Source organism: Emys orbicularis, chromosome 10 (genome assembly GCF_028017835.1).
Source record: "Emys orbicularis isolate rEmyOrb1 chromosome 10, rEmyOrb1.hap1, whole genome shotgun sequence".
In the NCBI taxonomy this organism is placed as follows: Eukaryota; Metazoa; Chordata; order Testudines; family Emydidae; genus Emys; species Emys orbicularis.
Genome location: NC_088692.1, coordinates 41,690,011 through 41,712,586, shown reverse-complemented (window position 1 = coordinate 41,712,586; position 22,576 = coordinate 41,690,011). Strand labels below are relative to the sequence as shown.

The 22,576-nt window shown below is 51.9% G+C and overlaps 1 protein-coding gene across 1 annotated transcript in view; it reads left to right on the top strand.

The window, feature by feature from the left end:
• Positions 1-22,576, top strand: part of CCDC33 (coiled-coil domain containing 33) — a 226,758-nt gene that overhangs the window by 164,696 nt on the left and 39,486 nt on the right. Inside the window, exon 11 of the mRNA XM_065412566.1 lies at positions 13,368-13,418. Coding sequence (XP_065268638.1) covers positions 13,368-13,418 — 51 coding nt within the window. The remainder of the gene's footprint in view (positions 1-13,367; positions 13,419-22,576) is intronic.

The following is a 22,576-nucleotide window of genomic DNA, read 5'->3' as shown; positions in this document are numbered from 1 at the left end:
CTGCAAAGAGCTACAAAAGGATCTCTCAAAACTGGTCAGCTGAGCAACAAAATGGCAGATGAAATTTAATGTTGATAAATGCAATGTAATGCACATTGGAAAACATAATCCCAACTATACATATAAAATGATCGGGTCTAAATTAGCTGTTACCACTCAAGAAAGAGATCTTGGAGTCATTGTGGATAGTTCTCTGAAAACATCCACTCAATGTGCTGCAGCAGTCAAAAAAGTGAACAGAATGCTGGGAATCATTAAGAAAGGGATAGATAATAGGACAGAAAATATCATGTTGCCTCTATATAAATCCATGGTATGCCCACATCTTGAATACGGTGTGCAGATGTGGTCGCCCCATCTCAAAAAAGATGTATTGGAATTGGAAAAGGTTCAGAAAAGGGCAACAAAAATTATTAGGGGTATGGAATGGCTTCCATATGAGGAGAGATTAATAAGACTGGGACTTTTCAGCTTGGAAAAGAGACGGCTAAGGGGAGATATGATTGAGGTCTATAAAATCATGACTGGTGTAGAGAAAGTAGATAAGGAACTGTTGTTTACTCCTTCTCATAACACAAGATCTAGGGGTCACCAAATGAAATTAATAGGTAGCAGGTTTAAAACAAATGAAAGTAAGTATTTCTTCACACAACGCACAGTCAGCCTGCGGAACTCCTTGCCAGAGGACTAGTCCAGGACTGGGGCTCCTATGCCCTGTGGTAATACTACTAGGAAATATGAGTAAGAGCCTTATCCAAAGCTCCCACTGACTTGGGCCCTAGATAACTAGGCTGAAAAAGCAGTTGAGAGACTAATTGTCCTCTGGTGCTTTCCTGAGTATTTACACAGAAAGGGAGGGGGGGAAAGGGAGATTTTTTTCCTCTGATCATGCTAAGCTGCTGCAGCAATTTTTCTCAGATATGCAAATCTGAGCCTATATCATCTTCATAACAATGAGGGAGCTTGCTTTGATATTACTGTGAGGGAAGGGTTTATTATTGAGGGGATTCTGTAGCATCCTAGTCTAATATGCAGCCTGGAGATGGATTTAAATGCATCTTTGTTCACAGGTGAAACGAGTTGTACGTTTTCAACCTCACTTCCTAATAGACTTTTATCCACAGTAATATAAATGGTGTGTATCCTCGAACTGAGATAGTAGAGAACTTGCAGAACTTGGGAGAGGAGTATTGATGTTGCTGGACTGGAATAGCTGGGTATGCTGCAGTCTGAGAGAGATGCATGGGCAGATATTTGCAGTATCCAGGACTGGAAGAGCAGGATGTGTTGCCCAGGTCAGGACTGAGGTGCGTTAGCAGAGCTGGGGAGCAAGGGGAGGGAAAGGGGCAGAGCTGGCCTAGTAGGGGGGTTACAGGTCAGGATGGTGGTGAATGGAGAGCCTAGAGCTGGCCTAGCAGGGGGGCTGCAGGTCAGGACTGAGGTGCATTGGCAGAGCTGTGTGGATGCCTCCCCACACAGTGCCAGCCTCTCCCATTGCTGCCAGTCCTTGCTCAGAAAGGGGACAGTAGGGAGTGGCCTCATGTGAATGGGCCCCTTGGGATCCTCTGCCCCCTGTTGCAGCTGGATCCTTCTCTTGTGATGAGATCAGGGCAGCCCTCTTCATCCAGAGGGTGCCAGAAAGGAGGGAATTCCCAGGTCAATGCACTTATGACATTGATCATCGCCCCAGCCAGCTCAATCTCCCCCTGCCTCTTTGATGCTGCATAAGGAGTCCAAGTCACTTTTCCCTTCTATTGGTTGTAGGTGTCTATGCTGTGTACAAGGGTAACAGCTGGAACAGGGAGGCCTGGGGGAGGCTGCAGGGCAGCAGTTGCATAGCTGATTGGATCTGGTCCATTGGGAATGAATTCCATCTCTTCCCCACGATCCCATCAAGGCCAGTCTTTGACTAGACAACTCTCCTCCCGCCCCGCAGTGCCAGGGAATCGATTTCACTCAGGGACTGTCACCATGTGGCAACCCTTTTAAGGTGCAAATGAGCCCTTCTCCCCCCACCAGCCCCATCTCTCTGCACAATTACATTCCATTCTGCAGTCATGACTAAAGATAAAGATTACTGGGAGGAAAGGAACAAGGTGCTGTTCCCCCCAACATGACAAAAGGGCTGGGACCTAGAGGTCAGGCTGTACCCTCAAGATCTACCCCTGATACCGATGGGCATTGCCCATACATCTCAAAGGGGAGGGTATACCAATATATGCACTTAGGATACCTACTCCCATCTGGGGCAGCCAGGCCAGGTGCTGGACGGATTTTAAAGGATTAAAAAGTGAAAGTTAAATCCTAGTGAGGAAAATAGAAAGGAGCATAAAGTCTGGCAAGTGAAGTGCAAAAATATAATTAGGAAGGTCAAAAAAGAATTTGAAGAACAGCTAGCCAAAGATTCAAAAAGTAATAGCAAAAATGTTTTAAGTACATCAGAAGCAGGAAGCCTGCTAAGCAGCCATTGGGGCCACTGGACGATCAAAATGCTAAAGGAGCACTCAAGGACAATAAGGGCATTGCGGAGAAACTAAATGAATTCTTTGAATCAGTCTCCATGGCTGAGGATGTGAGGGAGATTCCCAAACCTGAGCCAGTCTTTTTAGGTGACAAATCTGAGGAACTGTCCCAGATTGAGGTGTCATTAGAGGAGGTTTTGGAACAAATTGATAAACTAAACAGTAATAAGTCACCAGGACCAGATGGTATTCACCCAAGAGTTCTGAAGGAACTCAAATGTGAAATTGCAGAACTACCAATTGTAGTCTGTAACCCATCATTTAAATCAGCTTCTGTACCAGATGACAGGAGGATAGCTAATGTGACACCAATTTTTAAAAAGGGCTCCAGAGGTGATCCCGGCAATTACAGGCCGGTAAGCCTGACTTCAGTACCAGGCAAACTGGTTGAAACTATAATAAAGAACAATATTGCCAGACATATAAATGAACATAATTTGTTGAGGAAGAGTCAACATGGTTTTAGTAATGGGAAATCATGCCTCACCAATCTACTAGAATTCTTTGAGGGCGTCAACAAGCATGTGGACCAAGGGGATCCAGTGGATATAGTGTACTTAGATTTTCAGAAAGCTTTTGACAAGCTCCCTCACCAAAGGCTCTTAAGCAAAGTAAGCTGCCATGGGATAAGAGGGAAGGTTCTCTCATGGATCGGTAGCTGAAGATAGTAAACAAAGATAGTAAACAAAGGGTAGGTATAAATGGTCAGTTTTCAGAATGGAGAGAGGTAAATAGTGGTGTCCCCCAGGGGTCTGTTCTGGGACAAGTCCTATTCAACATATTCTTAAATGATCTGGAAAAAGGGGTAAACAGCGGTGACAAAATTTGTAGATGATACAAAACTACTCAAGATAGTTAAGACCCAGGCAGACTGCGAAGAGCTACAAAAGGATCTCTCAAAACTGGGCGATTGGGCAACAAAATGGCAGATGAAATTTAATGTTGATAAATGCAAAGTAATGCACATTGGAAAACATAATCCCAACTATACATATAAAATGATCGGGTCTAAAATAGCTGTTACCACTCAAGAAAGAGATCTTGGAGTTATTGTGGATAGTTCTCTGAAAACATCCACTCAATGTGCTGCAGCAGCCAAAAAAGCTAACAGAATGTTGGGAATCATTAAGAAAGGTATAGATAATAAGACAGAAAATATCATATTGCCTCTATATTAATCTATATAGTATCCATCTTGAATACTGTGTGCAGATGTGGTCACCCCATCTCAAAAAACATGTATTGGAATTGCAAAAGGTTCAGAAAAGGGCAACAAAAATTATTAGGAGTATGGAACGTCTTCCATATGACGAGAGATTAATAAGATTGGGACTTTTCAGCTTGGAAAAGAGATGACCAAGGGGGGATATAATAGAGGTCTATAAAATCATGACGGGGGTGGAGAAAGTAAATAAGGAAGTGTTATTTACTCCTTCTCATAACACAAGAACTAGGGGTAACCAAATGAAATTAATAGGCAGCAGGTTTAAAACAAACAAAAGGACAACACACAGTCAACCTGTGGAACTCTTTGCCAGAGGATGTTGTGAAGGCCAAGACTGTAGCAGGGTTCAAAAAAGAACTAGATAAATTCATGGAGGATAGGTCCATCAATGGCTATTAGCCAGGATGGGCAGGGATGGTGTCCCCAGCCTCTGTTTGCCAGAAGCTGGGAATGGGCGACAGGGGATAGATCACTTGATGATTACCTGTTCTGTTCATTCTCTCTGGGGCACCTGGCATTGGCCACTGTCGGAAGACAGTATACTGGGCTAGATGGACCTTTGGTCTGACCCAGTATGGCCATTCTTATGTTCTTATGTTATGTATGTTCTAGACAGATGATAGGGCAGAGGATGGACTCCCAGGCTACCAATCCATGCCCGGGGCCCAATTGGGTGCCCTCAGCATTGGGCTGAGTCTCATGGAGGTCCCTTCAGTCTACTGGCTGTAGCAACCATCTGCACCCCTGGCACAGCCCACTGAGGGAAGAAGGCAGGAGACTCCACACAGCACTGACCCTGCCCTGACCCTGCCCTTCCCCATGCCCTGCTCCTAACTGCATCCTGCTTCACTGCCCAGTTGTGCCATCTCCTCAAGCCCTGCCCTTTTCACGCCAGTCCCCCTGGCACCCCTGCAGCTGCAGGAGCTGGGGTGGGATTTTTCCCATAGCTGCTTGCTCACACAAATGGCTGAAAGCTCAGCCTTGGTCATTTCCCAGGGCAAACAGAAGACACTTTTTTAATTAGCGGAGCAAATGATTTCTAATGCATGAGGATAACCAGCCATTCTCGGGGATCCAGCCGACCACTCCCTCTCCAACTGGCAGAGGGCAGTTAACAACTGGAAAGGCGCTGCCATTTCCACCTGCACCATCATGCTCCTAAGGTCCAGCGAAGCCAGGCTCCTGCACATGCCCCGATCAGCAGGTGCAGTGAGCCCGAGAGATCTAGCCAGGTGGTAATAAAAGACTCAGGAGGATCCCTGAAACCCCTGCCAATCACCACAAGAACGTTGCTCCGCAGCCAGCAAATTAAAAGCTGAGGGGCCTGATTTTCAGAGGTGCTGATTGCCTGCCGCTCCCATTGATGTCAGTGGAGCTGTGAGTGCTTTGCTGCTCTGAAAATCAGGTCCTGTGGTTGGCAGGGGCTATGCCAGTCTATGCTCAGGATGGCCGGCAGATCCCAGTGTTGGCTGTAGCGCAGTGCAAGCCTGCCAGGTAACCAGCATAAGTTATATAGCTCCAGGGTTAGAAATCTCTCTCCCGTGACATTACAGACAGGGGGTGCTGAGGAGGGTGGAGGGTGGGCGTGTCAGCCTTATTGACTGATTCATCCTGCCCAAATGATTGCAGTTGGATTCTTCCAGAGGTGGGTGGGAGAGGTAATGAGTGTACATAATTAAAGGCCATGAATATGTGATCATAAGATTTATAGATATTGTGCTATCAATAAATGCCTCTAAGGGCGATCGTTACACCAAGGCATGCCCGGGCTAGACCATTACCTATAATGCATGCACATTGATTGTATATATAGTTTGACAGCTCCCTTCTTCCACCCTCGGCACGTGCAAAGAAATAACACACTGTGCTTGTCAAGCTGCCAGTGCCCAAGAAAGCCCCCAAACACTAATGATCATAATGTGTCCGGCCACCAGCCCCTTAAATGCCCACAGAGATCAGGATGAGAGTGAGTGACTAGGCCTGGAGGCTGGGGCATAAGCTGGATCCCTCTATAAATGGGGCCCACAGCCATGATGTGTGTGCTGGTATTTCTGCACTGAGAAGGAAGAGCTGGTGAAACAAGGGGAAGGGCTGAGAGAGCCCTGGGCTACCTTGAGATGGGCTCAAGCCACAGGATTTGGAGCTGGATGTTACACCCAGACTTTTGGTTCAGCCCATTATAAAGACAAGGGCCCTTTGCAAAATTTGTCTAAGGTGCTTATCTGGCCCCCATCATCACAGTATCTGAGTACCTCCCAGCCTTTAATGTATTTATGCTTACCGAGCCCTGGGAGGAGAGAAGGGTGATGGGGGCTGAAGCAGAGAGGCTAAGGGATGTGCCCCCAGTCACACAGGAAGGCTGTGGCAGAGCAGGGTCTCTGGCTAGGGCCTGAAGCACTGGCCAGCCCTCTGGATGCATTGGATCTGGCTCTGGTTCTTGCTGATGCCAATGTTGAGAGGCCATTAGGGTCAGGGCTCCAACACCCTTCGCTAGTTTTGAAATGCAGCAGTTGCTCTCCTCCTCCCAGGGGATGTTGTCCTTTAGAGGAGAGATGTTAACTCATGTTCCCTTTCAGTCCTTTCCTGGCAGAGTGTCCAGATGGAAGGCTGCAGGTGCTTGTACCCGCCACACATCTCTACCTCTCCTGCACCAGATCTAGAGAGGCAGTCCGGAACTTCTCCCCACGAGGCCGTACTCACATGCCTGCCCCAGCAGCTTTAACAGGGAGCAGGAGCCGCTTATCTTTGTCCCTCTTGTGAAAGTTACTAGTGACCCCCCTTAACAGAGAAGCCTTTATGTCAGCCAGCGGCCATTAGGGGGAAGCAGACACCTTAAGGACACAGTAGCCTGAACTTTTCAACTGTTTTCCCTTCAAGGCCTTAAGGTAGTTGGAGCTGGTCCCAAGCCGGTTTTCACTAACCAGATAGCAAAAGCACGGGTCTGACAACCACCAATCAAGTGTTAACACTGCAAGGACCTTTGTCTGAATGTGTATAAAGGATCTGTAAAATGTGTGTAAGACAGAGTCTTTGTACCAAGGTGCAAGGCTCTCCTTTCTTCTGCAGAATAAAGCAACTCTTCCTTATCCCTGTCTGGCTGTTATTGGCTCTCAGCTAGGTGGACCCAATATTTCGGTGACACTCTTGTTGGAGCTCATGTACAGCATTGATTCTCAGCCACTCCCCAGTGCTGCTCTCAGTGCTGCTCTCCCTTTCCATTAATAGCTCTGTCTATGCTATCAGAAGGCTGTCAGGTCTGCTCCACCAGTCTTTCTCTCTCCGTCTCATCTCACTTGGCTTCCATCACTCTCTCCCCACTTTCAGACTCAGTGTGATCGTGGGCTCTCCTAGCAAGAGCTGGACAGTAAAGCACCTTTCTCTCTTGATCGGAGCTCCTGGCCAAGTAGATGTGCTTTCCAGTCTCTCCTAATTCCTGCCTCTTGTGTCTCAGGTAACCAGGATGCCCTTTAGTTATGGACTTTCTGAGCACAGTAAGGGTTCAGTCAGCCTGCTGAAGAAAGATGACTGAAACTTTATTTCCATTGGTCAATTGTGAACCAACCCACCTGAAATTTCTCACCTGTGTCATTCTCCTGGCCAGGTATTTTATAGGAACATTTGGTGACAATCACACAAGTCATTCATGCAGTAGGAGAGCTTGACATAGATGTAGAGCCCAAGACTGAATGGCATCTGAAGACTGTACTGGTGCCAACACAGTGTGCACCAATACCAAAGGTGGTACTGGAGAAGGAGCTTTGGAACCAATTTCAGTTTTCCAATGCCATATTTCCAAAGGGATATAGCACCAGATCTCCCCCATTTCATGCATTGCATTATATTCAGTGAGGACTGTTGTCTTTGCTTCTGCTTGGAAAGGTTGGGTGGGTCATTTTTAAGTTATCTCCTCCAGTTTGGGAGAGATTCGGAGAACTTTGGGTGGTCTTGTGAGCATTATAATCTGGAGTCTCATTCAGGTTTTACAATGACTGACGCACCCCTGTTCAGCGGGCCAGGCTGAGGCCAGTATACCATTTCAGTCTCCAAAGGGATCCTACATGGGATTTAGGTGGGGGTAGGATTTGCATCAGCCTTCTGCAGAGTGGTGAATTTCACTCAGATGGTGGAAATTTTCATCTCGGTGATGGCTGGAGTTCATATGCTGCATGGAGGAAAGGACTGGGCACTCAGGTGCAGATCTTCATAGGTATTTAAGCTCCTAACTCCTATATCTTTGAGGAACTTGGCCTCCAATAGCACTTTGTGATCATGGCACGGATTAGACAGAGTGAGCTTTGGGGCACGGGCCTCCTGAAAGCAGTGAAAAGACTCCCATTGATTCGAGTGGGGTTTGGATCAGCCCCCAAGAGAGGCTCTGGATTGGCCCCAGGGGAGGGTGCTCCAGGTGCATGGAAGGCTCTGACTAGAAGAAGAGGGAGGGATGTTTTAGTTGCCAGGCTGCCCATTGTGGGCATTTCAATCTACCTGAGGTCTGATGCAGGCATCCACAGGCGCAGCCTACAGAAAATGTAATGCCTGCTAGGCCTGATGTGGGCATGCCGGTGCCTATAAACTCCCCATGGCCTCCTGTGGAGGTGATAAACCCGGCAGGGCCTCCTGCGGTGTTTTTTCCGCTGCCCTGTTTCTTCACACGCCCAAAGATGAATAGATTCCATCATTTGAAACTAATCGGATGCACCAAAGTGTCACCCAGCAATCTGTAAAATAAATAAATAAATAAGCCTAAGCAAATACAGAGGAAAAAAATCTTTTTCAAGTGGTTGAAAGACTATAAATCCACATGTGTAATTGCTGAAAAGGAGGGAGAGCTTCTGAGGATTGTACATTTAAAAAGAAATTAGCAAACATCTGACTGCCAGGAAATTCAAAGGTGTAAGAATGACAGATGTGGATTTGTTGCCTTTCATCTCGACTGTGCTGTGTAAAGCAAGTAGGCATAAGCACACAGAGGAAAGACAAACGTAGCTCTGTCCAGGGCCGGCTCTAACTTCTTTGCTGCCCCAAGCAGCAAAAAAAAGCGCTGCCCCCGAGCCCGCCCCCCGCCGAGCGCCGCGCCACCTCCCCCCCCCCCCCGAGCACCGCGCCCCGCGCCGCCCCCCCGCCGAGCGCCGCGCCGCCGGAGCCCGCCCCCCCTGCCGGGCGCCGCCAAAACAGACCCCCCCCCCCCGAGCGCTGCGCCCTGCGCCGCCCCCCCGCCAAGCGCCGCCGGAACACCCCCCCCCCCAGCGCCGAGCCCTGCGCCGCCCCCCCGCCGAGCGCTGCCGGAAAACCTCCCCCCCAGCGCCGCGCCGCGCGCCGCCCCCCCCGCCGAGCGCCGCGCCGCACCGCCGGAGCCCGCTCCCCCCCGCCGAGCGCCGCGTCCCCCCCCCCCGCGGAATGCAGCGCCGCGCCCCCCCCCCCCCCGCCGCCCCTTACCAGGTGCCGCCCCAAGCATGTGCTTGGTTGCCTGGTGCCTGGAGCCGGCCCTGGCTCTGTCCTCTTAGCCCTGCCATTTTCCATCAAAATTCTTCAGACAGCCTCCTCACTGCAGGGCACATCTTCAATGACCACATGCCCTCTCTTCTAACAGTGTAGTGCAACCCCTGAATCACTGCAGCGCCGCACAGCTCCCTTTGATATTAATTAACTGGAGTTCCAAGGCAAAATCCCCGCATGGCACTTTAGATACGTAACCAGTGGTGTTGGGTACATTGTGGGGCAGGGAAGTTGGGGGCACACTCAGCCCCCAAAAGGGAGTTGGGATTGCCAGTGATCACACACACACACATCCCTTTGACAGGCTCATTCTCGCTCCTCTGCTTCCTCATGTCTCCAGCAGTATCACGTGGGGGATTCATATGTCATTCCCAGTAGATGGCCCCATCTGGGCAAACCCGTCCTATGCAAAAAGGTCTCTGTGCAGCATGGGGCCAGCCCATAGTGCACGCTCCATCTGGCCCCCATCCACCAAGGGTGTGATCTTTCTTTTGCTTTATAAGAAAGAAACTAAATTTGCTGATGGCGGTGCAGTCCCTTCCAGGCTCTGACAGCAGGCAGTGTTCATGGGCTCGGTAATGAGGTTACACTGAGGTTCTGGAACAGCCACTAGAGCCCAAGCTGAGTTAGGAGTGGGGCTAATCGCATTGTAGACTAATTCAGACATATGAATCTGTCAGATGTGTCTGAGGTGGAGGACAGAAACAGACAAAGACACCTAATAGACACAGTCACCCCACCCCATCCTGAGCGCTGACCACAGGGACATTCATGTAGCCACGTGTTAATCTACATATGATTATTTGAGGTAGTAGTTGAGTATGTTGTAGCTTTGATTTGGTAAAATTAACATTGATCTTCTCCTGGAGAGAGGAAGGATGGTTCTGTGATCAAGGCATGGGACAGGGTTGCTAGAGATTTGGGCAAAATGCCTGCTCTGCCACAGATTCCCTGTGGGACCTTGGCCATGTGCCTCAGTTCATCATCTGTAGAATGGGGATAATAATGCTCTCATCTCTAGACTGGAAGCCCTTCAAGGCAGGGACTGCCTGCTCTGTGTCTGTCCAGCTCTTTGCACAATGGGGCCCTGACCTCGGTTGGGTTTGGATGTGCTGTTGTCATACTGATAGGTAACAATAGTAATAATGATCAAATAACCCAGGGACTGTAAAGATGAATTCTCCAGGTTGTTGCTTGGCTGTGCTGCTCACATCTGCCTGGTAGGAAGGAAAAGTCATCCCCACAGGCGCGCTGTGGGTATGGCTGCCCTGCATTTGGAAGCGTACCGCTCAGCCCAGGTTGTTGTTTATCCTTCGAGTTTGAAGATGACCATGACATTACTGGTTGGTTTGGTTTCTGGGAAGACATGAGTGGCTGATCAGGTCAATTTGAGCTTTGAACTGTCTGTGGCACACTGAAGAAGAGATGCTGCTATGGGTTACTTGATTAACAGTGGACATGCTGCTGTTGTGAGATTTACACGGCTGGGTGCTTCTGTTCTGCCTCAGTAGTTCTCCTCTGCTCATAGACTGTAGCTCCAGTATGGATGAGACTTTTCTGGGTAGACAGACTTGAGCTAGCATGTTAAAAATAGCAGGGTGGCCCTTGTGGCTTAGGCTAGCCACCAGAGCTTGGCCCCATGGCAGGCTTGGCCTTGGGCAGCTAGCCCACCATCCACAGTGCTATTCTTAGCATGCTAGAGCTAGTGTGAGTCTGTCTCCCTCAGCCAGGAGGCTCTCTTCCAGCTCCAGTGCAGATGTACCCTGTGATATTCAATGGGCCAGCTGGTCTATGTGGGCTCCAGGACTGGTGAAGCACCATGAAAATGGAGTGGGCCCCAATCCGGAGCACTGTCTCAAACCCCCTCGAGCTCTGGGAAGTTTGGCCCGGAGTTCAGATTGGAACATGGCAGCTCAGACCCATTAGGTAGCTCAGACCCTCCTTCAGCTCCCTTTAAAGCTGGTGGGAAGGCTCTTGTCGACTCTGGTGGGTAACAAATGGCTCTGTTTGGAGTCAGCTCCCACTCTGCTGCTCACTAGAAGCCAGAGGGCAGGTGCCCTAGGGCAGCATGACACTTGTTGAACTACAACCCCCCTTCTGACATTGCCCCCCTTGCAATATTTTCATTGCCAGGTTGTGCAGACCCATGGCAGAGTATCCCAGGAGCTCTCCCCCTGCCCTTGTGAAATTACACGCATGGCTGGGGATGCAGCGACAAGCGCCTATGTACTTCAGGGCAGGGCAGAGTCACACAGTCTCTGTGTCTCCTCCAGACCGCAGGTGGCGGCTCTTCTATTCCACTGAGGAGTCCTAGCTTCCACCTGCTTCCCCAAATCCTCCTGCTGAGGGGTTCATTGCCCCCCGCCCTAACTTGAATTCCCTCTGATTCCTGCAGGGATTCCACCTACCCCTTGTTTACCCGACTCTTCCAAATCCCCCCCAGGGATTCCGTCTCTGACTGCTCCCCCAAACTCCCTACCATTTCCTTTCTGAGCTCCCCTCTTTGCTTCCCTGCCTGCCCCCACTCCATGCTCCAACTTCCTGAGTTGCCAACTTGGAGTTGTGAGGACCTCTGTGGACACAGCCCTCCTCCCAAGCCCTGCTGTCCTGCCAGCATTGCATCCTTGCATATGATGCCATGGCCTAACACAACACTGAGTATGATGGATAAACACCAGAGCCAAGTCTTCTGGTCTCTGCATGTGTAAAGATCTCATGAGTGCCCTCAGTGCCAGTCAGCAAGGATTTCTGGCATGGAGGAGGAAAGGTCATCATCCTCGTCTCTGTTCATCTGTGACTTCTGGGGAGACAGCCTCTCTGCCTTGAGAACGACTCCTTGAGAAGCACAGACCCAGAGCAGCATCCAGAGGGTGGCAGTCCAAGCCCTGTCTCTTATCAGTACCATGTGAGGGCTTGTTATGAGCTTATCTCAGCAGCTGTGAAGAGCTCTGATTTCCATGTGGGAAAGGGCAGCCTCTCCCAGGATGTGTCTCAGGTCTGAAAAGGGAGCTGTCAGCTTTGTGCCCTTCTCTGGTGCCCTTAGCACTCCAACTCCTGCAATCCTCATCAAGCATCTCCAGAGAAGCTGGGGACCCAGCCCTTTTGCCCCACTGATTGCTTCCTCTTGTACTTACAGGACTGCTGCTCTCACTGCAGTGGAGAGAGTTTAGATAGTTAAATCCAAAGCTGACTGTGAAGAGTTACAAAGGGATCTCCCTAAACTGGGTGCCTGGGAGACAAAATGGCAGATGAAATTCAATGCTGATAAATGCAAAGTAATGCACATTGGAAAACATAATCCATACTATACAAAGAAAATGGTGGGGTCTAAATTAGTTGTTGCCACTCAAGAAAAAGATCTTGGAGTCATTGTGGATAGTTCTCTGAAAGCATCCACTCGATGTGCAGCGGCAGTCAAAACAGCTAACAGAATGTTAGGAACCATTAGGAAAGGGATAGATAATGAGACAGAAAATATTATAATGCCACAAAATAAATACATGGTATGCTCACACCTTGTGTACTATGTGCAGATGTGGTCACCCCATCTCAAAAAAGATATATATATTGGAAAAGGTACAGAGAAGGGCAACAAAAATGACTAAGGGTATGGAACAGCTCCAGTAAGAGGAGAGATTAAAAAGACTGGGACTGGTCAGTTTAAAAAAGAAATGACTAAGGGGGGATATGATAGAGGGCTTATAAAATCATGACTGGTGTGAAGAAAGTTACATCATACAATGATTTCCTCCCTTCTTCCTTAGCACCCCATGCTGGTGGTGAATGAGTGGGAAGTTCTAGCAGCCATGTGAGGAACAAGAACCCATGTGGAGTATGGATGGGAAAGTCCTGGCTTGGGCCATAGTGAATGTGATGGCTGAGCCAAACTAGACATCTCTCTGTTAGCTGGGAGGATCTGGGGAAGATTCATTTTATGGACACTGCTGGTTGTCCAGGGCCTCCAGTCTCCACTCCATTGTCCTTTATGCACAGCATCCACCTCTGGAGCAAGTTCTCATCGGAGCATGCAGATGTCTCTACAGAACTCACAGTGTCAGGGTCAAAGGTCAGAACAGGGCAAGCCCATGGAAGGCAATAACCTTGGCTTTTATTTCTTTTTCCAGATGGCCCCCATTGAGCTCAAACACAAGAAGTCCCATGTCAATCTGTTGTTGGTGAGTAACTATCCACAGGGATGCTTTCCATCAACCATTAGACTGGTGGTTGGGATTGGGAGTCAGAACAGATCTTTCCCTGGGGCAACGGGCAAAGGTGAAGAATCTGGTAGGCATTTACAATGGACATTTATGAGGACACCCAAGTGACAGCAATGTAAGCACTGCCATACTGGATCAGACCATTTTCCAGCCACAGCCTGCGTCTTGCTGTATGGGAAACTTGCCATCGAGGCTTGTATCTCACTTCCTGCGAGGGCAGTTTAGATCACGGCTCTACCAAGCCCACTGTGGCACTGTCAGCTTTACTGAATCACTCATTGGGCTGTCTAATTCAGTGTCCTGCCTTCTGCCATTACCACTCTGCCCACTAGGCCAGCCATCCTTGAGGGATAGCTCAGTGGTTTGAGCATTGGCCTGCTAAACCCAGGATTGTGAGTTCAATCCTTGAGGGGGCCATTTAGGGAACTGGGGTAAAAATCTGTCTGGGGATTGGTCCTGCTTTGAGCAGGGGGTTAGACTAGATGACCTCCTGAGGTCCCTTCCAACCCTGATATTCTATGATTCCCACCTCCTGCCATATTGCAAAATGCTCCACCAGATCTAATGACCCCCTTGTTAGCAGTCTTGGCACAGAGGCTAAGAACTGACTGGTAACATGCCCAGATTAAGGTAAATCAGGGCCTTAGGTAAACCATGAAACAGGGCCCTGGCAGCCTCACTCTGGAGTGGCAGGGACCCCCTCCCAGAAAGGCAGGTGCAATGGCAAGGGGCCACCTTATCCCCCCAGGAGCAGCAGCCATGTCCCCCATTCTCTTAGGAGCAGCAAAGCTTTCCCTGACAGGTGGGGATTATCTGCTTGGGTAAGGGGGGTGGGCCTGCTGTCACACTCAGAGCCCTGTGGGGTGAGTATTGGAGATAACACCACACTGAGATGCATGGGGCAATTCACCCCTCTCAGAGCTATTGTTTCAGGCTGTCTGCAGACTCAGGCAGAAGTTACTGTTCCAACCACACTCAGGATCACGTTTTCAACCTTTTCTTACCTACCATGAGGGGTAGAAAGATCCTTTATTTTCAATTGAAATCTGAGAGTACAATATAATCATCTGACTCCTGGAGCTGGGGACCAAGGCACGGGCCTGTAGTGCCTACAACTTCATCCAGACTTGACTGAGAATATAGGCTCAGTTCCATCCCCCACCCCTCCAGAGGTGGTCCCTCAAAGTCAGGACTGAGGTACATTGTCATGGTGGGGGTGTGGGCAAAGTTGGTTCTGCCTCTGCCTTCGCGGTCCCTGCTCTGCGGAGGCAGTGAGGCTGTCATTGTCCAGGGCTGTCAGTCCAGCACCTTTCATGAAGACTAAAGAGAGGTCAGATCCAGTGTAAATAACAACCTGGCTTCTCCCCCAGTCTGGCCCTGGATCTTGGAGAGAAAGTTGCAGCCTGGTGCATTATTGATGGGGCAGTTAATTGCATGCTTCCTAAAGCACACAGAGCCCTTGATTAAAAATTCATGGCACGGGCTGCAGTATTAAGGAGAGATCAACTGGCTCTGGCTCCGCTTGTTTCTTAACAAATGCTGAAGGAGACCCAAGTCTGGGATGCCGCAGTGGGTGAGAGAGGGAACAGAACCCCTGGGGCCTCTCCAAGACTGAGGCCACATTACAGCTCCTGGCTCCTCCTGGCTGGGGCAACGCTGCGATGCCTTCCAGAGAAGAGGGGGACATACCTCACCTTAAGGGTACCACTAACTGGTAGGGTGGCAGGCAACTCACTGGCTGGCTGGCTGGCAGGGCGCTGGCTGGCTGGCAGGGCAGAGGCAGGATGCTGGCTGGCAGTGTGATGGCATGGCGCTGGCTGGCTGGCAGGGTCATAGCAGGGTGCTGGATGGCTGGCAGGGTAGTAAGCAGGACACTGGCTGTCAGGGCAGCAGGCGAGGGCGGTGGCAGGGCGGTGGCAGGGCACTGCTGGATGGGAGGTGGCAGGGTGCTGTCTGGCTGGCAGGGCATTGGCAGGGTGCTGGGTCGCTGGCAGGATGGCAGGCAGGACACTCGCTGGCTGGCTGGGCATCAGGCGAGGCGCTGGGTGGCTGGGCATTGGCAGGGCACTGGCTGGCTGGCAGGGCAGCAGGTGAGGGATTGGCTTGGTGGCAGGCAGGGCACTGGCTGGCAGGGGTGGCAGGGTGCTGAATGGCTGGCAGGGTGGCAGGTGAGGCACTGGCTGGCTGGGTGGTGGCAGGGTGCTGGCTGGCTGGCAGGCAGGACACTGGCTGGCTGGAAGGGCAGCAGGCACAGGGCTGGCTGGCAGGGCAACAGGCGAGGCACTGGCTGGCTGGTAAGCAGCAGGCGAGGCACTGGCTGGCAGGGCAGCAGCCGAGACGCTGGCTGGCTGGCAGGGCAGCAGGCGAGGCGCTGGCTGGCAGGGCGGCAGGCAGCACACTGGCTGGCAGGGCAGCAGGCAAGGCGCTGGCTGGCTGGCAGGGCGGCAGGCAGGTCACTGGCTGGCAGGGCAGCAGGCGAGGCGCTGGCTGGCTGGCAGGATGGCAGGCGAAGCATTGGCTGGCTGGCAGGGCGGCAGGCAGGACACTGGCTGGCAGGGCAGCAGGCGAGTCACTGGCTGGCTGGCAGGGCGGCAGGCAGCATACTGGCTGGCAGGGCAGCAGGCGAGCACTGGCTGGCTGGCAGGGCAGCAGGCAGGACACTGGCTGGCAGGGCAGCAGGCGAGCACTGGCTGGCTGGCAGGGCAGCAGGCAGGACACTGGCTGGCAGGGCAGCAGGTGAGGTGCTGGCTGGCTGGCTGGCAGGATGGCAGGCGAGGCACTGGCTGTCAGGGCAGCAGGCGAGGCACTGGCTGGCTGGCAGGATGGCAGGCGAGGCACTGGCTGGCAGGGCAGCAGGCGAGGCACTGGCTGGCTGGCAGGATGGCAGGCGAAGCATTGGCTGGCTGGCAGGGCGGCAGGCAGGACACTGGCTGGCAGGGCAGCAGGCGAGTCACTGGCTGGCTGGCAGGGCGGCAGGCAGCATACTGGCTGGCAGGGCAGCAGGCGAGCACTGGCTGGCTGGCAGGGCAGCAGGCAGGACACTGGCTGGCAGGGCAGCAGGCGAGCACTGGCTGGCTGGCAGGGCAGCAGGCAGGACACTGGCTGGCAGGGCAGCAGGTGAGGTGCTGGCTGGCTGGCTGGCAGGATGGCAGGCGAGGCACTGGCTGTCAGGGCAGCAGGCGAGGCACTGGCTGGCTGGCAGGATGGCAGGCGAGGCACTGGCTGGCAGGGCAGCAGGCGAGGCACTGGCTGGCTGGCAGGGCGGCAGGCAGGACACTGGCTGGCAGGGCAACAGACAAGGTGCTGGCTGGCTGGCAAGGTGGGAACAGGTATAGTTGTGTGCCCTAACAGCTGCAAATCAGTTAGGCAGCCGGGGGGTGGGAAGGGCTGGTTGATTACCTAAATCTCCAGTGACATCCTGCATCGGGATGTATCCGTAAATCTCAAATCTCCTGTGGCTCTGAAATACTGGGCTCTTCCCCAACTGCCAGGAGGGACCAGGGGCCACCACGATGGACAGCAGGAGCCCTAGATCTGTAGAACAGGAAGTGAAGTGCAAACAAGCACATGACAGAGAACGAGTAATGAACTGGACAAATCATCCTTGGGAGGAAGAGAGAATTCCCCTTGTCCTATGTGATTCGATGGATGCTCAGAAGCAACAGACTGAGTATTCCTGACATCTTAGCAGGCCTCAGGTGCTATGTCACCAGTTTGCCCCATGCAGGATTATTTTGCCCAGATGGTTACCCCCGAAAAGAAAATATAAGGCAAACCTGAAATCTTTCTCATTTCCTGGGGTCACAAGAACAGAGAGTAATGCGAGGCTGACAGCATTCTGGCTAGATGAGGAGGGGGCTGGCAAAGCCCTTTGGTTGCACTGCAAGGATTTTGCTAGCAAATATCATAATGGAGCCATTCCATGGCATGCTCTCTGAGTCAAAATTACACAGCACTCCCAGCTCCAGCTGAAATCAATGGGATCTGTGTACTAAGAGGCTGCAGCATGAGCAGAGAAACACCAGGCTCCGTGTGCTTGAGTAGAGAGCTGGGGAATGAGCTGCCTCAAAGTCCTTCACTTAATTAAATTCCTCTTACAGTATATCCTGGTCCACTCTGGGTCTGGAGCTGGAGTGCTAAGAACTCAATGTATTCAACTCCCCACTCAGTACATCAGGCCCCACTAATGTGTCCAATGTAGGGTACCACACACAAACACACAGGCTATGCAGCCTGTATCATTGAGGCATTATTGGAGCACCCCTCTGTGACCAATTTGGCCTCACTCGGACAGAGGTTTCTTATCTTCCACTCATGCATCCGAAGAAGTGAGGTTTTTACCCACGAAAGCTTATGCCCAAATAAATCTGTTAGTCTTTAAGGTGCCACCAGACTCCTTGTTGTTTTTATCTTCCACTGTCTCTCCACTGCCTAGCATATAAAGGGAATGAGGGCTGCAGATTACCCCACTACTCAAAGGGGCTGTTAGCAGGTGGGGACTCACTCCGGTTACAAACAGGCGCTCAGTCTTGCCTCAGTTTCCCCTTCTATGAAATGAGAATGAGGAGGTGTCTAGCCTAAAATCCCTTTGCTTTAGCTGTGTTGAGATGTGCTCAAGTTTGGGGCAAGGCAGAACAGAGCTGAAGCCTCAGTTTCACCTAGGGAATGTCACAGCAGAGACTCTCTCAGAGATGGGATCTGAGATGCTGAGAGTCTTTAGAACTTAAATGGATAAGATGTGTGCATTGCAGGGAAGAAAGCTGCAGAGTGATAGGTGCTGGCACTCAGTCTCTGAGATCCAATGTATGGAAATGAGATTCCACAAGTGTGAAAGGAGCGATAACTTTCCTCTCCGAGTCCATAATAATCTCCACCAAATTGCCTGGCTAGGTCTCAGCTCCTGGGAGCTAGAGATAAGTGCAAAGAAAGCTAATGTCAGGCCCAGAGACAAAGAATGAAACCAGCAAATATTAGCCACCTGGGGAGTATGGGAAAGTGCAAGGGGGAAAAGGGGGCAGGGGGAGTCAGGGGAAGCAGAGATCAGTGAGAGGTGGGGACTGGGGGGAGCAGAGATCATAGGATGTGAGGGGAGCAGAGATAAGAGAGAGGGGATTGGGGGAGCAAAGATCAGAGACAGGGAACTGGGGGAGCTGAAAACAGAGAGAGCGGGGATGGGCGAGCAGAGATCACAGAGAGAAGGGATGGGGAGCAAAGATCATAGAGAGGAATCTGGGGGAAGCAGAGAAGAAATGGGTGTGACAGGTTCCCCCCGGGGTGCCACCTGGAATTGGGGTACCACTGAGCCCCCTAACCCACCAGCCTGGGCTCCCTCTCACACTGTACTGCTGTGACAAGCTGCAAAGCCCCCCAGCCTGCACTTTCACCAGCATTCATATCCAGGGACACACCCAGCCACAGGCTCTCTAACCACCAGCTTCCCAGCCTGGGACCCCAGAGCAGTCCTGCCCTGGTCAAATCTGTCCAGTATATGGGTTTAATACCCGGTACGCCTCTTCCTCAATGTGAAGAGAACAATCCACATTTGTGGTAACCAAGCAAAGATTTTCCCCGAGCACTCCAGTCAAAGCTCACTGCTTTGGATTAAAACATAAAACAAGATTATTAACTACAAAAAGATAGATTTTAAGTGATTATAAGGGATAGCAAACAGGTCAAAGCAGATTACCTAGCAAATAAACAAAAAATGCAAACTAAGCTTAATATACTAAATAGATTGGATATGAATAACAGATTCTCACCCTAATTGATAGTACAGGCAGGCTACAGAGTCTTAAGGCACAAGCTGCGTTAGCTTTACAACTTGGGTTTCTCAGGTCTTCATGCACAAGCTAGAAATCCCTTTAGCCTGGGTCCAGCACTTCCCCCAGTTCAGTCTTTGTTCCTCAGATATTTCCCAGGAGTCTTCTTGTGTGGGGAGTGAAAAACCCTGATGATGTCACTCCCCTGCCTTATATAACTTTTGCATATAAGCTTGGATCCCAGACCAATCTGTGGAAAAATACTGACATCCCAAAATGAAGTCCAGCATCATGTGGCCTGGTCACATGTCCTTGTAGAGTCATAGCAGCCATCACTCTCAGGCTGTCTGTGGAGTTCTCAGGAAGGCTCACCAGGTGGGAGATAAGCTTCTCCCTAATGGCTCATTGCCCTGAATGGTCCCTTCCCAACCAGCTATCTAGACTGAAAGCATCTTGTCTAGTGGGCGTTATCCAGGTGTAACTACATTTGAAATACAGATACATAGTCAATATTCATAACTTTAGATACAAAAATGATACATGCATACAAATAGGATAATCATATTCAGCAAATCATAACTTTTCCAATGACATCTCACATGACTTATCTTGTACAAACTGCATCATAATTATGTCATAATCATATCATAATAATATCACTCTGAAGAATGTGGGGTACAGTGTCACAATGGGGTCTGGGGGAGCAGAGATTAGAGAGGAGATCTGAGGGAAGCAGAGAAGAAAGAGGGGTCGGGAGAGCAGAGAACAGAGAGGGGAGGTATCTGGGAAGAACAGAAATCAGAAAGGGGCTTAGGGGGAGCAGAAATCAGAGGGTGAGAGAGAAGTTCTGGAGGGATCAGAGAAAGGGTGTGGGGGGAGCAGGAATCGGTAGAGAATCTGAACTAAATTCACTGCTGGCATTAGCAGACATAACACCATTAATGTGAGTGAGGTTGCACCTGTTTACCTAGCAGTGTGCTGTGCTTCTCTCTGGGGTAAGGGCCTGCAGGAGAATCTGCTTGGGGGCCAAGGGAAGAAAGATCAAGGAGTTTGGAGTTTGTTGGGAGAAGAGTCCAGGCGGGGGGATGTCAGTGCAGGGATTCTCCATCTGAACTGAGTTTCAATCCCCAGCCAGGTGAGCTGGGCTGTGCATGTAACCACACTGCCTTTTGCCCGCAACCTTTATGTCCTTGACGTAGAGCTCAAAGCAATCACAATGGGGTTCCCAGTGGCCGCCCAGGCAGGGAGCAGATGGAGTTGATTATTCGGGCACCCGTCTGCACCATCTCACAGGTGATGCTCTGAGAGAAACAGGCAGTGGCTTGCGTGAAAGTAGGGAGGGTTGGGAGACTCACAAGGGACCAACGGGATTATCCTCAGGCAGGGCCGGCTCTGGTTTTTTGGCCGCCCCAAGCAAAAAAAAAAACAACGGGGCGGCCAGAACGGCAAAGCAAAAAAAACAAAAACAAAAACCCTGCGGCGCGGCTGGAGCACGGGTGCAGGGAGACTCCCTGCACTGCAGATGTGCCCCGGCTAGTGGGGGGAGGGAGCGGGCGGGAGAGAGAGAGAAGGGGGGCGGTCAGGGCTTCAGCAGGGCGCTGCCACGCGGCCCCTCCCGCCGCGCCGCCTGCCGGGAGGGCTCCGCGCCGCTCCGGTCGGTGGGGAGGGAAGGACCTGGGCTGCCCTGCCGGGCTTGCTGCAGGGCGCTCCCTTCCTCTGCGCCGCCACCCCCTACAGGGCGGCCGGAGTGGAACACAAAAAAAAAGCGGCCGTGCCGCCCTAGGATTGGGCGGAATGCCGCCTCCTACAAGCTGCCGCCCCAAGCACCAGCTTGCTCGGCTGGTGCCTGGAGCCGGCCCTGTCCTCAAGCCCCTAAACTCCCAAGGCTGCTCAGATTCAGAAACTGGGAGAATCATGGGGCTGGGCCCCTCTGCTCACTATGGGGAGACTGATATTTTGTGAGCACTGGGACCAGAAAAGTGAAGGGTTTTAGTCCTGGATGCATCTAGGACAGCATTTCTCAAATGCGGCCATCGTGGCCGCATGCAGCCACCAGGCAGTTTCCCTGAAGCCACGACAACTTCCTGAGCGGTGACGTGGGGGAGGGAATGCCCCTTCCCCTCCCTCCCTGTTGCTCCTGGATGCACTGCTCTGCACGTCTCCGGGGGCAGGTGGGCACAACGCTGAAGGAGCAAGATGAGTTTTCTAACTGGGGAGGGATAGGGGGCTTTGTGGACTTCAGCCCTGGGGTCCTTGGGTGGTGGGGAATTAGGGAACCTGGTTGCAGACCAGGGCTCCAGCCATGGGGCTTCAGGCCTCAACACCCAGCTCTGGCTATGGGGTTTCAGGTGCTGACCCCCAGGTCTGGCCATGCAATCCTGGCCTTCAGCCATGGGGCTTCAGACTCCAACCCCTGTCCACATGGCGGTGGGCTCTGATCCCTGGCTCTTGCTGTGTGGTGCTGACCCCTAATCCTAGCGGCGGCTGCTGGCCCCGAGCACTGACCCCTGTCTGCGCTCCAGTGGCTGCTAGCCCTGGGTGAAGATCCCCAGCTGCAGCTGCTGGCCCTGGGTGAAGATCCCTGGCGCTGGCCTTGGGCTCCGGCGGGTGCTGGCTCTGGATGCAGACCCCAAATGCCAGCCCCCAACGCTGGCGGCGGCCGACCCCTGGCTGCACACGTTAACCCCCAGCCCTGGCCACTGCCCCCGGGCACTGCTCCTGGATGTCGACCCTGGGTTCTACCAGGTGCTGGCCATGGGCGCTGATCCCCAGCCCCGGGTGCAGATCCCCAGCCCCAGTCATGTGGCAGCAGGTGTCAACCCAAGGCTCCGGCAGGTGCTGGCCCTGGATGCCAACCTCCAGTCCCGGTTGCACAGCAGCAGGCGGGTGCTGGCCCAGGACACTCCTAGTCCTGGCTGTGCAGCATCGTGCATGGACCCGAAGAGCCAACCCTGGGTGCCAACCTACAGCCCCGGTCGCACAGCGGTGCGTGCTGGCTCCAAGTGCTGATCCCCGGCTGCACAGCAGCAGGTGCTGATTCCCAGCCCTGGGCGCCAATCCCCAGCCCTGTCCACACAGCTGCGGGCATCAACACTGGGTTCCAGTGGGTGCTGGCCCAAGGTGCTGACCTCCAGCCCCAGGCACCGACCCACACACCCAACCACGCGATGGAGGGGCCCTCGCATCCATCTTCCTTGACCACTGCTGCCTCACCCCCCACTCCTCCATCCAGGTCTTAACTTGCCAGGTCTTGCTGTGAAAAGTGATATTAACAAACATACAAATATCATTTTTCACAGTATTATTTTTATTACTGAGTACAGAAAAAACCCCTACATAAATAAATTACAATGATTT